Source organism: Protopterus annectens, chromosome 13.part0, assembly GCF_019279795.1.
Source record: "Protopterus annectens isolate FY-2018-M chromosome 13.part0, PAN1.0, whole genome shotgun sequence".
Taxonomy (NCBI): domain Eukaryota; kingdom Metazoa; phylum Chordata; order Ceratodontiformes; family Protopteridae; genus Protopterus; species Protopterus annectens.
The window spans coordinates 528474258-528487021 of NC_056747.1; the positions used below are offsets into that span (position 1 = coordinate 528474258).

Consider the following 12764-nt stretch of genomic DNA (forward strand, 5'->3'; position numbering starts at 1 on the left):
GTGTGTGTGTGTGTGTGTGTGTGTGTGTGTGTGTGTGTGTGTGTGTGTGTGTGTGTGTCTGTGTGTGTGTGCATGCGCCCAGCATTGTTTTGTTTTGTCTGTTAATTTGTTTGCATTAATTCATTTATTTTTTAGAGAGGTTGACAGGGAAAAGTTGATGAAAACAACAGAAAAAAATAAGTATCCTAATTTCTCCCTTTTTAAGTTCCTTGTTCATGAAAGTTTGCTTGCTACTTTCCATTTAATGTGTTGGGAAAAGCAATCTTATTTTGAGTTCATGTGTGACATAAGATGTGTTTTGCCAAATGCATTTTTGTATCACTCATAAGGCATTTTCTCATTTCTATAAACCTATGGGCTGCACACCTGGACTTTTTTCTCATACTGACATTTTTTTAAATGTCTCTTTCAGACAATGGGAAAGACATGATATTCTCCCTCACTAGCTTTTTCAGCACAGTTGAATATTAAATCACTTTACCTAACACCAGTAATTTAACACCAGATGGAGGGCTTATCTTAGTTCCAAAATGCAAGTAGCTTTACTATAAAACTTACCTTGCTCCAACAAAGGTATAACATCATCTGTGTGTTCTGGTGTACCATTGAAGTATAGAATGGGTGAGCCTAGCAAACTTAGAATAAAATGTAAGGTAGCACTGCCTGCAAGAAGGAGCAAATGTAACCATTTACAGTGTCATGACTTGAACTGCCAAGTCCCCAAATGTTGAGACTGAATGACTGAAAATCTGGACTTAATTATATTGAGGAAGATTGCCATTTCTCAGGATATTTCTCTGCTCTCTGAGGTATGGTGATCTCAGAGCTGGTATATATAAGTTTGGGGATGCAAGAAAACTTGACCCCTGCAAAAAACAAGTTTAAAGCAGAAGAACAATGTTCAATGTTCACTCTTCTCCTGTATATTTGGTTATTTTTTGGTATTTTGAGACTCAACAATCCGAGTCTCGATATATCAATATACAGCACTGCAAACCTTCATGTATATAACTAATCTAGCATCTTGGACACAATTTGCAGTATAAAAACAATGACTGACTTCATGGAACATCAGGACTCACAAATACCCACAAGACTGATAAATATACAATTGTGCTTAAGAAACTATAAAAATATATATACAACAACTTGCCACTATAACAATTTACAGATACACTTTAAATAAGAATGTGTGTGATTCAACATGCATTCCAAGCTTATGGCATCTTCAGCTTTATAGGCAAATAAAAAATATGTATGTGCATACTGATGTATATAAAATGTAATTTTTCTATTTTGAGAATTTTTGCTAAGCATCTGCAGAGGAGTTTTATCCATTTTGTCCTGAATGTTGATAAATAAATCACAACACTAGAAGCAATATAGATGAGGGGTGGGAACCACTGCCAGTTCCACTCCATGGTCATCCAGAAAAGAGAAGCAGCTGTACCAAATTAGTCTGTTACCAGTAAGGAAATCTTTGGCTGGGGACAGAGTTTATTCCAAGCTCTTAAGCAATGTACCCACATACCTCTCAACTGTACAGATTTTCACAGAATGTCCAGATTTTTGCCCCATATTTTTGGTCTGTTTCTCATAAAATTGTGTTTTTTTTTTGGCAAATCACTGGCAAATTTTTGACGGTTGAAGTCAGAAAATGATGACAGACATTTGAATTTCAGAATTCATACACTTTAGAAAATTTATACTAATGCATAACCTGTTATTCTATCAACTATCTAAGTTTGTAAGAGCAATATTTAAAAAGTATCCCTATTTTTATGCCTTTGTCCCCCTGTTATTTATGGCTTTGTCCAGATCTCTTGCTCTAAGAGGTTGAGAGGTATGCCATTCATATATTTCAGGGAACACTCCTAAGGTGTGATATTAACTCCCTCATATTCATTCAGTTTTCTGGTATCCACTTTATCCTCTTGAGGGTCACTTGTGGGCCAGAGCCTATGCCTGTACTATTAGAAAGCAAACTAATTCTGTATGTGACGTCAGACCATGCAGACTGACACATTGTTATATTAGTTTTGTGTGTGTGTGTGTGTGTGTGTGTGTGTGTGTGTGTGTGTGTGTGTGTGTATATATATATATATATATATATATATATATATATATATATATATGAATGATTAATTTAGAATTTACTTCTTTACTGATTGACTTAACATGTGTTTTGGGTTTGAGAGAAAACTGAATCTCCTAGCAAAAAATCAAGCTGTTAAAGGGAGGAATGCTGACTCTGTACAGAAAGCACCCAACCAGGAAGTGAACCTGATAAGCTAGTGATATGAGGCAACAGTTCTAACAAGTGCACCACTATGTATCTGATTAGTTTAGTGGTCAATCATCAAAATGTTGAACATTTGTACTGAAAGGATGGTTGTTTCTTGCACCATTTTCATAATGAAACAGCAACACTAGCAATGCTTTCTGGGGTCAATGCAACCCTGCAGTTCACATAAGGAAAACTGAAAAGTTTCCCCTTGTTAATTGGAATATTTTGTACCCAAGGTTTACCAAGAAAGAAAGAACCAGGCTAAAAAAGGTTGAAGGGCAAGATAGTACTGAATATATACTCACAGGAACCTATTGCTTTTCTTCAGCATCTCTGATATTTGTCTGTAGAACTGAGAGCATCTTAATAGAAAGTAACCAAACAGGTGATCAGAAGTACTATATGCTCATTCAGGTCCTGTTTTCTGTACCCTGCCCCCAACTATCCTTTCCCACATTCTATTAAAAAAATAATTTCTTTAAAACTGTAGCAAACAAATTTAACAAACGGTTGCTACAGTTTAAACACTGCCTGCAGGGAGCACTTCAGCGCCTGTGTTATAGCAGAAAAAAAATCTTGTTTAATTTAAATTGTAGTAAACAGTTGCTACAGTTTATACCCTGCCTGCACATACTGCTATGGCACTCAGGTTGTACTTAAAAAGAGATTTTCTATTTTTTTATATACTTTTAACCTACATCTAACTGCTTGCTACAATGTAGCAAGCAGTTTACTACAGTTTAGGCCATACATGGAGTGCTACAGTGCTGATGTTTGAATGTAAATGCAATATTGTCTTTTAAAAGCTGGCATTGTATTAAAGAGATCTGGATCGACTGTTTGTGCCCCCCCCAACACTTTGTGCCCATGACATTTACCCCTCTCTCCCCACCCTAGCTACACTACTGGTACTTCTTGTAATATATGAGTCTGCACCATGTAATCACACTGCCCTTATTCCTACAAAGGGAGCAATCTGTTTCCAAGCACAAAGGACCTTCCAGTGCTACCTTCCATAGGTTAGCACCGTGACTCACTGGTAGTAAACCAGATAGATCTCATGTAAAGAAATGACTGCATCCACTCACTGCATCTGATATTCCTTAGCCCCTGCTTGACTGTACCTAGTGTAGCCACTATCAGTGGATCAAATGCCTCTACTGACTCTCTCTCCCAAAACATGCCACACTCCGATGCCTTCTAACTTGTATGGTATTTTTGTTCTTGCCAGGAATTAACCATCTTAAGCTGACCTCTATATAATACCACATGACCTCACCAGGAAAGGTATTCTCTCATCTTTCAGGCTGACAGCTTAATACTGGCTCCCCTAGATTTAGATTGTATAGCTTTCCACTACTAAAATTGCTGCAGTGCTGTAAGGAGGATACTGTATGTCGTAGGTGTAGCTGAAGCGATAATTTAAACACAGAGACCTCTTGGCACCTCATAGGTAAAGGCATTCAACTGCCATGTACTTCTTACATATTTTAGGATGGTGGCATAATTCTCAAGTGTTGTGCCCAGGACATTTACCCCTCTCTCCCCACCCTAGCTACACTACTGGTACTTCTTGTAATATATGAGTCTGCACCATGTAATCACACCGCCCTTACTCCTACAAAGGAAGCAATCTGTTTCCAAGCACAAAGCACCTTCCAGTGATAATTTAAACACAGAGACCTCTTGGCCCCTCGTAGGTCGAGGCATTCAACTGCCATGTACTTCTTACATATTTTAGGATGGTGACATAATTCTCAAGTGTTGTGGTCAGATGATCTTTGTGAATGTTGATTCTTATGTATGTGATAAAATCTGAGTCATATTCCAAAGGGAAATCCTTTCCAGTCTTGAGGTATAGATAACATTGATTCCCAAAACATCTGACTGGCTCCTACTAGCCTTGATATTGTGGAATCACTCTGAACTCCCTTAGTGTATCAGAGAGCTTCACCAGCTACTCCTGTTATTTATACAAGTAAATAAGGAGACCATCAGAAAAAAATAATAGTTTCTACTCTTTTTAGCAGACTGCCGCCCATGTCACTGAACAGTCTCAAAAGCTGGGACGGGGACTGCAGTTACAGAGCAAAGAGCAAAAAGGAGCGAGGATAACACTATCTAGCCCCTTTTGATCAGATGTCACAATGCCCCCAAATATATATATATATATATATATATATATATATATATATATATATATATATATTTAAAATACTTTTCCATTACTTGAGCTATAGTATTGTGATACAGGCATCTCAGAATTTATGTAAATGAGGCATTAAACACTATAACCCGCAAATGCTATACAAAAAGCTCCATTCAACCCATTCAGATGCCTTTTTGTATTCTAGCAAGAGTACAGTCTGTTTTGGAATGCTCTCTAAATCAGGAGGAGTTTCTTCTTGATGCATACTGCCCTGTATGTTCTAACCCAAAACAAAGCTAGAGTGGACCAAGGAGACCAATATAGATAAAATTCTGAAAGTCCATCATCAAGGACATCTACAACAACTTGCAGGCATGCATTTAGCAGTGAGATGAAACAATGCCATGCTGGGTTTGTTGGATCTTTTTTGGGTTGGAACGTAACTGTTGAAGCCACAGTACTCCAGGATCTGGGTGAGATCCTAAAACCCAGTACACTATTGAACAAGGCTTGTAGCTAGCTCTACTGAAAGATTATGCAGTCCTGGACCCTTTACTTTATTATCTTTGGTTATTGCCTGACTTTTGAGACTGCAACATTCAGGCCTGGTATCTTCTTGTTTATTAAGGTTTGCAATTTTGATTGCTTCATGTCTACTTACCAAGAGGTGAATGGTGGTTGTAGTATGAGCAAAAATGTGAAGGATTTCCTAAGGAGAATCAGCTCTTCTTCCTCTTGTGAAGTCTCTTATTTTTCTGAACATTATTGATTTTGCTGCCTCAGTCTAAGGGCCAAAGTTGTGGTAGCTGGTGTACCCCTTTTACTGTAGTGAACCTCAACAGCTACCTTTCTGTCCAGTTGTTCAGCCTTTCCATGTTCCTGCCAAGACTGTCACTAACCCTCCTCTGCTGCAGGTAAATTTCTCATGAAAGAAGAGTATGGTCCTGTACTCTGTTCCTTTAGCCATGTTTGAATCTAGCAGTGTATAGTACTGGGTTCAGGGTGAAATGTCTTCAGTACTCTTATTCTCTTAACAGATCTTAATGGGAACAGAATATCTAATGTCACTGAACAGAGGTATCTAAGCCTAATACTCAACCCTCCCCACTTCCTTTACCACAAGATTCTGTAACTTATAAAGTCCTAGCTCAATTAAAACTGTTACAGGATCGGTCACCTCGGTTCATCTGCTGCTTACAGGGCTATTAGTAAAAATATTTCAATACCCAAACTTGAATATGGCCTTCTCTTCTCATCTCATTATGCATTCAGCCCACAATACTCATAGAATACAGACTCATGAGAATAAAATATGTAGATTCATTCTGTTAGCAGACCAGACCCCCAGATACACCACTGCAATTTGATAAAACATTACAAATGATTTTCAGTGCCTCATAGGGTCACTTTTTTAAGTACTCTAATTTACAATGTCCTAAAACAGTCACTGCCCCCTTTAACTACCTTTACAAGACAACCTTTATGTGCTCAGAAATGCAAAGGACAAGTTTATCTCTAATACACCCCCTCCATTTAAGACTGCTGTAGGTGACACAGCATTCTCTAGACTGGGACGTGCTAACTGGAATCATCTGCCTGGTTGGGAGGGTGGCCTAATGGTTCTGGTGTTTGCCTTACAAACACAAGACGCAGGGTTTGAGTCTCACAAGGGATAATTGGCTAGGCTTAAAATGGCTCGCAAGGGTAGTTAGCCTAGTACTAATCTATGGCTGAAAAGCATCAATAAAAAAACTCCACTTACCTAGTAAATAAATACTCCATGTTATTTCAGCTGCCTTGTCTTTGGAGTTTTCATTACCTGTTTGTTTAAGAACAGTTCTGTCAATCTGTTATACTGATACAAGTGTGTGTGTGTGTGTGCATTTGTAAGTGTGTATTTGAGCATTTTACTTTGTCTATTAATGTGCTCCATTTCATTTATTTTTAGGGAGTCTTACATAAAAAAAATAGAAAAAAGTGAAAAGATGTATCATAATTTTCCTTTATTTAAATGTCCTTGTTGATAGGAAGCTAGGAAGGACATGTGTGTATAAGGTGACTATTTAAAAAAAAAACTTATATTATTAGTAAAACTGCAAGAAACCTACACAGGCCAGGACCCTTCCATTTATTCGCCTTACTCAGTGCTTATATGAGTCTGTCTTTTTGAGAATGGAGTTTTCAAACCATCGCCTTATTAACCTTTGGAGTTTCAATTGTTTCATGTCTGTCTAATTGCTTTCCGAAAGGAGGACAATGGTTCTCTGTAATGTGAAAGGTATTATAGTATGAGCATATCAGTGAGAGGCTTGCCCTGAGAGACTCTGCTGTTCCACTTCTTAAAAGGTCTATTACTATTCTGCAGTTTTGGATTGTAGTCTTCATGGCCCTGAACTGAAACTTATAAAGGTCCTATTTATATCGTGTGACAATAGCACGATTACACACTAAAGTGGAAGCAGAAGCACCAGGGCTTTTTCAAATATGTGGGCAGGAAGTTGCAGTTTCACCAGTCCCTTTGCTAATTTGGCCTGCTTTTCTGAATATTTAATGAGTTTTTTCTGTTTCAGTGTTATGGCCAAAAGCTACTGTACTAATTAATTGCAGTGAACCACAAAATCAACTTTCTACTTATTTGGCGTGTGGTTTTATTTCATTTATTTTAGGGAGGCTAAGAGAAAAAAAGTTAAGAAAATCAAGAAAAAAATGTAAATATCATCATTTGTACTTTGTGTTAATTTCCTTGAAAGTGTGCTTGCCATGGCTGGTTTAAATTGTATGAGCTGGGAAAGCAATATAATTTTTATTTCATGTATGAACGTATGAGTTAAAATGCTTTGTAAAAGAAATTTTGTAACACTTATAAAGCATTACATCACTCCTATAAACTAAAGAAATGCTCACCAGGAATTTTGTTTATCACACCTGTATTTTTTAAAATGTCCTTTTTAGTCACGGGGAATGAATGATGTCCTCCCTTTTTAGGAAAAAAAATTGGGCAGCATTAGGGTTAGCACCCATTACTAAGGTGGTCACACTTTACCGTCATTAAAACCTTCCTGTAACACTGCTACTGTTCAGACAAATGTCATGGGGGGTAGTTTTAATATCTGGAGAGAAAATAATTTTCCTCTCTAGATGTTTTATTCATTTTTTTTTTTTCTATTGTAAATGATCAAACTTGGTGTTTTATATTCGACATTATGGCAGTTCAGTCATACAAAATAGACCTATACACACACACACACACACACACACACACATATATATATATATATATATATATATATATATATATATATATATATATATATATATGGGTCTACTAGAACGAACGAAGGGTTAAGGCTTGGGTAATGGATAGTGGATAGCTAGTAGGGCTATCCTTATCCCAAGCCCTAACCCTAAGGTTCGTGACTACCGCACCACAGTGCAGGAAATTGTATTTCTTCCATTGAGTAGTAGTTTTGGACCTATTTCCTGTACTGTGGTGCAGTAGTCATGGACCTTAGGGTTAGGGCTTGGGTTAAGGATAGTGGATAGCCCTACTAGCTATCCACTATCCTTAACCCAAGCCCTAACCCTAAGGTCCGTCACTACCGGACCACAGTGCAGGAAATGTCCCGTTCGACTTAGTGACTTTCGTGAAAGTGCACTTTCGCATTAGTGGGACACGACTATCATATTTCGAAATAGTGTAACTTCGATCTACGGTAGTAGACCCATATATATATATATATATATATATATATATATATATATATATATATATATATTCACTTTATAATCTTGAAAGACTGAAATCTTGTATTTCAGCATCTTGAGACTATTAAGCCAAACATTCAAAATACTGAAACCCCAAAAGCACGAAATTCAAAATCGCGACTTTTAAATACACCCTCCACCACACAAACACACACACATACACCTTCCTCCCCACACTACAACAAAAAAAACAAAACACACACAAACACAACAATACAAATACATGTACCTACCCTACATATAAGTAGGGGGGCAAGCCCACCTGTACCCCCCATGTGGGGGGCTGTGCCCCCCCACACCCTCGCTACTTATATATACTAACTCCGAGGTCGCACTAAAAAGACAAAGACACTAAACCCACCACTACACAATCTACAGTCCCCTCACACAAACACACATCACATCACATCACATACGTACAAACATCATCACTCTCAACACTTACACACTCACACTCTTACCTACATACCGTAACCTACACCTACAACCTCCCAACACACTCACATACACTAAAATCCCTACCCACAACCCTTAAAAAATAAACCTTACCTGAATCTCCAACTATCCAGTAACACAGTGCACCACCACAACCGCTAATTCGACATTTCTGGATTCGGTCATGCAACTTTCGTGCAACTGGGCTTCGAGATTTTAGTCTCCAGATACTGAAATTCAAAATTTCAGTATTTCGAGATAGTGAAGTGCACCTATATATATATATATATATATATATATATATATATATAAATATTTGTGTGTGTGTTTGTATATATATATATATATATATATATATATATATATATATATATATATATATATATATATGTGTGTGTGTAATACGTAGGGGACAATTCATTGGCAGTACTTAAAATGATGGCCACTTCACTGAATCCCATACAAGAACAGAGAACCAGGACCCCTATACTTCCCACACCCCTGCATGTACATGTGTCTATACAAACTCCGAACAAGTATTTTCACAAGAAAGACTCCACAGCTTAACCCTGACTGTCCTTCACACTCCACACATGCATCCTTCAAATAATTTTTCTAGTTAGTAACCAAATTCCTGGTTTGCTGCCTTCATTTGTCCTCCTTTTGTACAACACCAACTCTCAATAAAAATCCTTGTTATCTAGCTAACTGATATGGGAATACTCCAGTGCTGCACACTGCAGTACACTTAAAGACACCTTGCACATTTTCCAGCCAGGACTGTCACTAAACATTGCATCTGCAGGTTTTTTTTGCAGTGCCAGAATCTAAGAGACAAAGGACCCTTCATAGCATGGATGTGCATTGTCAGCATGCATTTTACCTGGGCAGGCAGCATGATTTCTGGAAGAGACAGTGGTCTGCTTTAGTTCAGGTAAGAAGGATTTTTCAGTGGCAGATTGCTAATTGCATTCTCTTTTCGCACCAGGTAGCAAATTGCACAATGGCAGATGTTGCTGCCAAAAGATACTCTGCATCTGTTTTTTGCCTGATAGCCAATGTTTGCTTCAGGAATGCCTCTGCTGCAAGGATTCACACCATTACCAACGTCTCATCAGTTCTCACTTTCATGTAGCATTGTGGCTTTGCACAATTCCACATGTTGCACCATCTGTGTAATCACTGTGTTTCAGAAATCTTAATTCTTCTGGCTTTAAAGAAAGGATTATTTTTTTATTATTCCTTGGAAATTTTCTCAGCAGTTGCCCTCTGTGGAAGTCCCTTGAAGTCTGATATATCAGACATGTAATATCAGTTAATATGTGAGAAGACACTCTTCAATGGGTGCTCCAGTATTACTCATATCTGGAAAGACTCATAAGTCAGTATCAGCGGATGGCTTTTGTGCAAGCTGGACACTTGTATAACCATTTATGCCCACATTTGTTTTCTATTTTTTATGTTATGGTTACTGTTTGCCTGCTGGTCAAACAGAAGAGTGCTGAGACCTTGCTAGCACAACACATGAAATAATGATATCCTCCAGTAAGAATAATATGTCTCAAGTGTAGAAGTTAGAGTAATTTCAGAACTGTGCTGAGCTGGGGATATTTGAAAAAGAAATATGATGATTTATCCACTGCAGATATCAGCTGATATAATGAGTACATAGCTGTTATTTTTGTACATATGCAGCATGCTTTTATATGACCTTTCAGCATTTTGGGTCATCTTGATTTAATTTAGGGAAGGACATTCTGTACTTGAGGCAATGAAATTAAGACACTTTTAAACATCTTGCAAACTACAAGAAAAGTGCTTTTAATTGCCTTTATGATAGAGTCATAGTTATTTGACTGATCTTTTTAAATGATTTATTACAGTACATCTTTCCATGTGGACAGAAAACATTCTTCTGATAAAATGGAGCACATTCTGGTAAGGTGTTTTCCTAGATAATGCAGCAAATCCTATTCGTGGATTGAATGTGTGGAGAAGATAACTCGGTAGTTTTGAAATGTTTGATTTATTTTTCATCACAGCATGTTTGTAGAGTCAGCACAATGCTTTGCATAATTTGAGTGTACGTTAAGCAACAGTTTTAGTTTAATGACTTCAGCATCACTGTTATAAATGTTGGTGTGTGAATTCTTAATAGTATACATTCACAGGCACAGAGGGTTTGAAGATGTGCAACATGGGAAAAACTTTGTGATATAAAAGGTACACAATAATAAATGATGACGTAACAAAACATGGTGTTTCTGAACAGGCTACTTTGTTGATAGATCAATAGTGTACTCCCCCCAGCCCCCACCAAAAAAAATACATACAAGAGCAATTCACACTGTTAGCAAGTCCTGCTGCATAAAAAGCGCATATTTCCAGTAATGAGGTGGCATTCTATTTTTAATCCTTGTAACCTGAAAATGGTTCCAGAAGAAGATAAAGTGTTAGGCTGCTGTGCAGGAGTTTCAGAGCAAGTTATAAAGCTAATAACACTTCAGTTACATGAGCAAAACAGATTTCATAATAAGCCTTCTCAAGTCCATAGGTTTTCTATAAATGTTTAATATGGGCACTTAAATCTCTGAATATCATTGTTTCTAGGATCTTGTAGTGATTTGCTGATTGAATAACGTCACCATCCAAAACACTATTTATTGACATTCAATTCTAGATTGTTTCCAAATGTCCACAAAGCCAACTTAACCAACTCATTTTGAAGTGTATTATGGTCGTTTATATTCAACATCATTAGTGCACCCTTTGTATTGTCTGCAAATTCACTGCAGACAGTTGAACTAGATACTGGCATAGTAATGCTAAGCATTGTGTCACATCTCAAGAAGTGATTATAGGGGTATAATGATATAGAGAGATGTTACTATAAATAAGCAGTTATTCAGTTTGCTATCTCATTAGTTATAAATGGATTCATATTACATAACCTTAGACGATTTATGATAACCAAATAAGGAATGTAACTAAATGCCATAGGAGGTACTAGAAACACAATGTCAACAGGAAGACAAATGTCAGATTATCTATTATTATAGTGTAGTGTGCTTCAGTATTACCCTGTAATAATACTGTGATACTGAAACACATTTGTTCCAGTGGAATGTACCTCAGTAATATACTATAACAAATGTGCTTCAGTATTACACTATAATAATACTGTGATACTGAAGCACATTTGTTCCAGTGGAATGTGCCTCAGTAATATACTATAACAAATGTGCTTCAGTATTACACTATAATAATACTGTGATACTGAAACACATTTGTTCCAGTGGAATGTGCCTCAGTAATACACTATAACAAATGTGCTTCAGTATTACATTATAATACTGTGATACTGAAACACATGTGTTCCACTGGAATGTGCCTCAGTAATACACTATAACAAATGTGCTTCAGTATTACACTATAATAATACTGTGATACTGAAACACACTTATTCCAGTGGAATGTGACTCAGTAATATACTATAAAAATGCGCTTCAGTATTACACTATAGTAATACTGTGATACTGAAACACATTTGTTCCGTGGAATGTGCCTCAGTAATACACTACAACAAATGTGCTTAAGTATTATACTGCATTAATACTGTGATACTGAATCACATTTGTTCTAGTGTAATGTGCCTTATAATACACTATAACAAATGTGCTTCAGTATTACACTATAATAATACTGGGGCCTATATTATAACATCGAAGTCTTAAAACTTCGAATGTTATAATATTGAACCCAATGCACCGAACACTGAAAATAGCAAAGCAGCAGAATATCGAATACTTTCCTAGGGAAAGTATTCTGTAGGCCGTTTCTGGAGCTTCGCTATTTCCTCGACTGTGGAGTGAAGGTTACGGACCGGGTTAAGGTAAGTGTGCGAACAGATCAGGTTAAGGTGAGTGTGTGATAGTTAGGGACCTTAGGGTTAGGGAGCAGGTAAGGTGAGTGTGCGATAGGGACCTTAGGGTTAGGGAGCGGGTAAGGTGAGTGAGCGATAGGGACCTTAGGGTTAGGGACCGGGTAAGGTGAGTGAGTGATAAGGACCAAGAATGCTGAAAATAGCAAAGCAGCAGAATATCAAATACTTTCCTAGGGAAAGTATTC

General features: G+C 37.3%; 1 protein-coding gene across 1 annotated transcript in view; it reads left to right on the plus strand.

The window, feature by feature from the left end:
- Window positions 1-12764, plus strand: part of LOC122787930 (serine/threonine-protein kinase N2-like) — a 122978-nt gene that overhangs the window by 34793 nt on the left and 75421 nt on the right. Inside the window, exon 4 of the mRNA XM_044054856.1 lies at window positions 10520-10574. Within this exon, the coding sequence (XP_043910791.1) occupies window positions 10520-10574 (55 nt within the window). The remainder of the gene's footprint in view (window positions 1-10519; window positions 10575-12764) is intronic.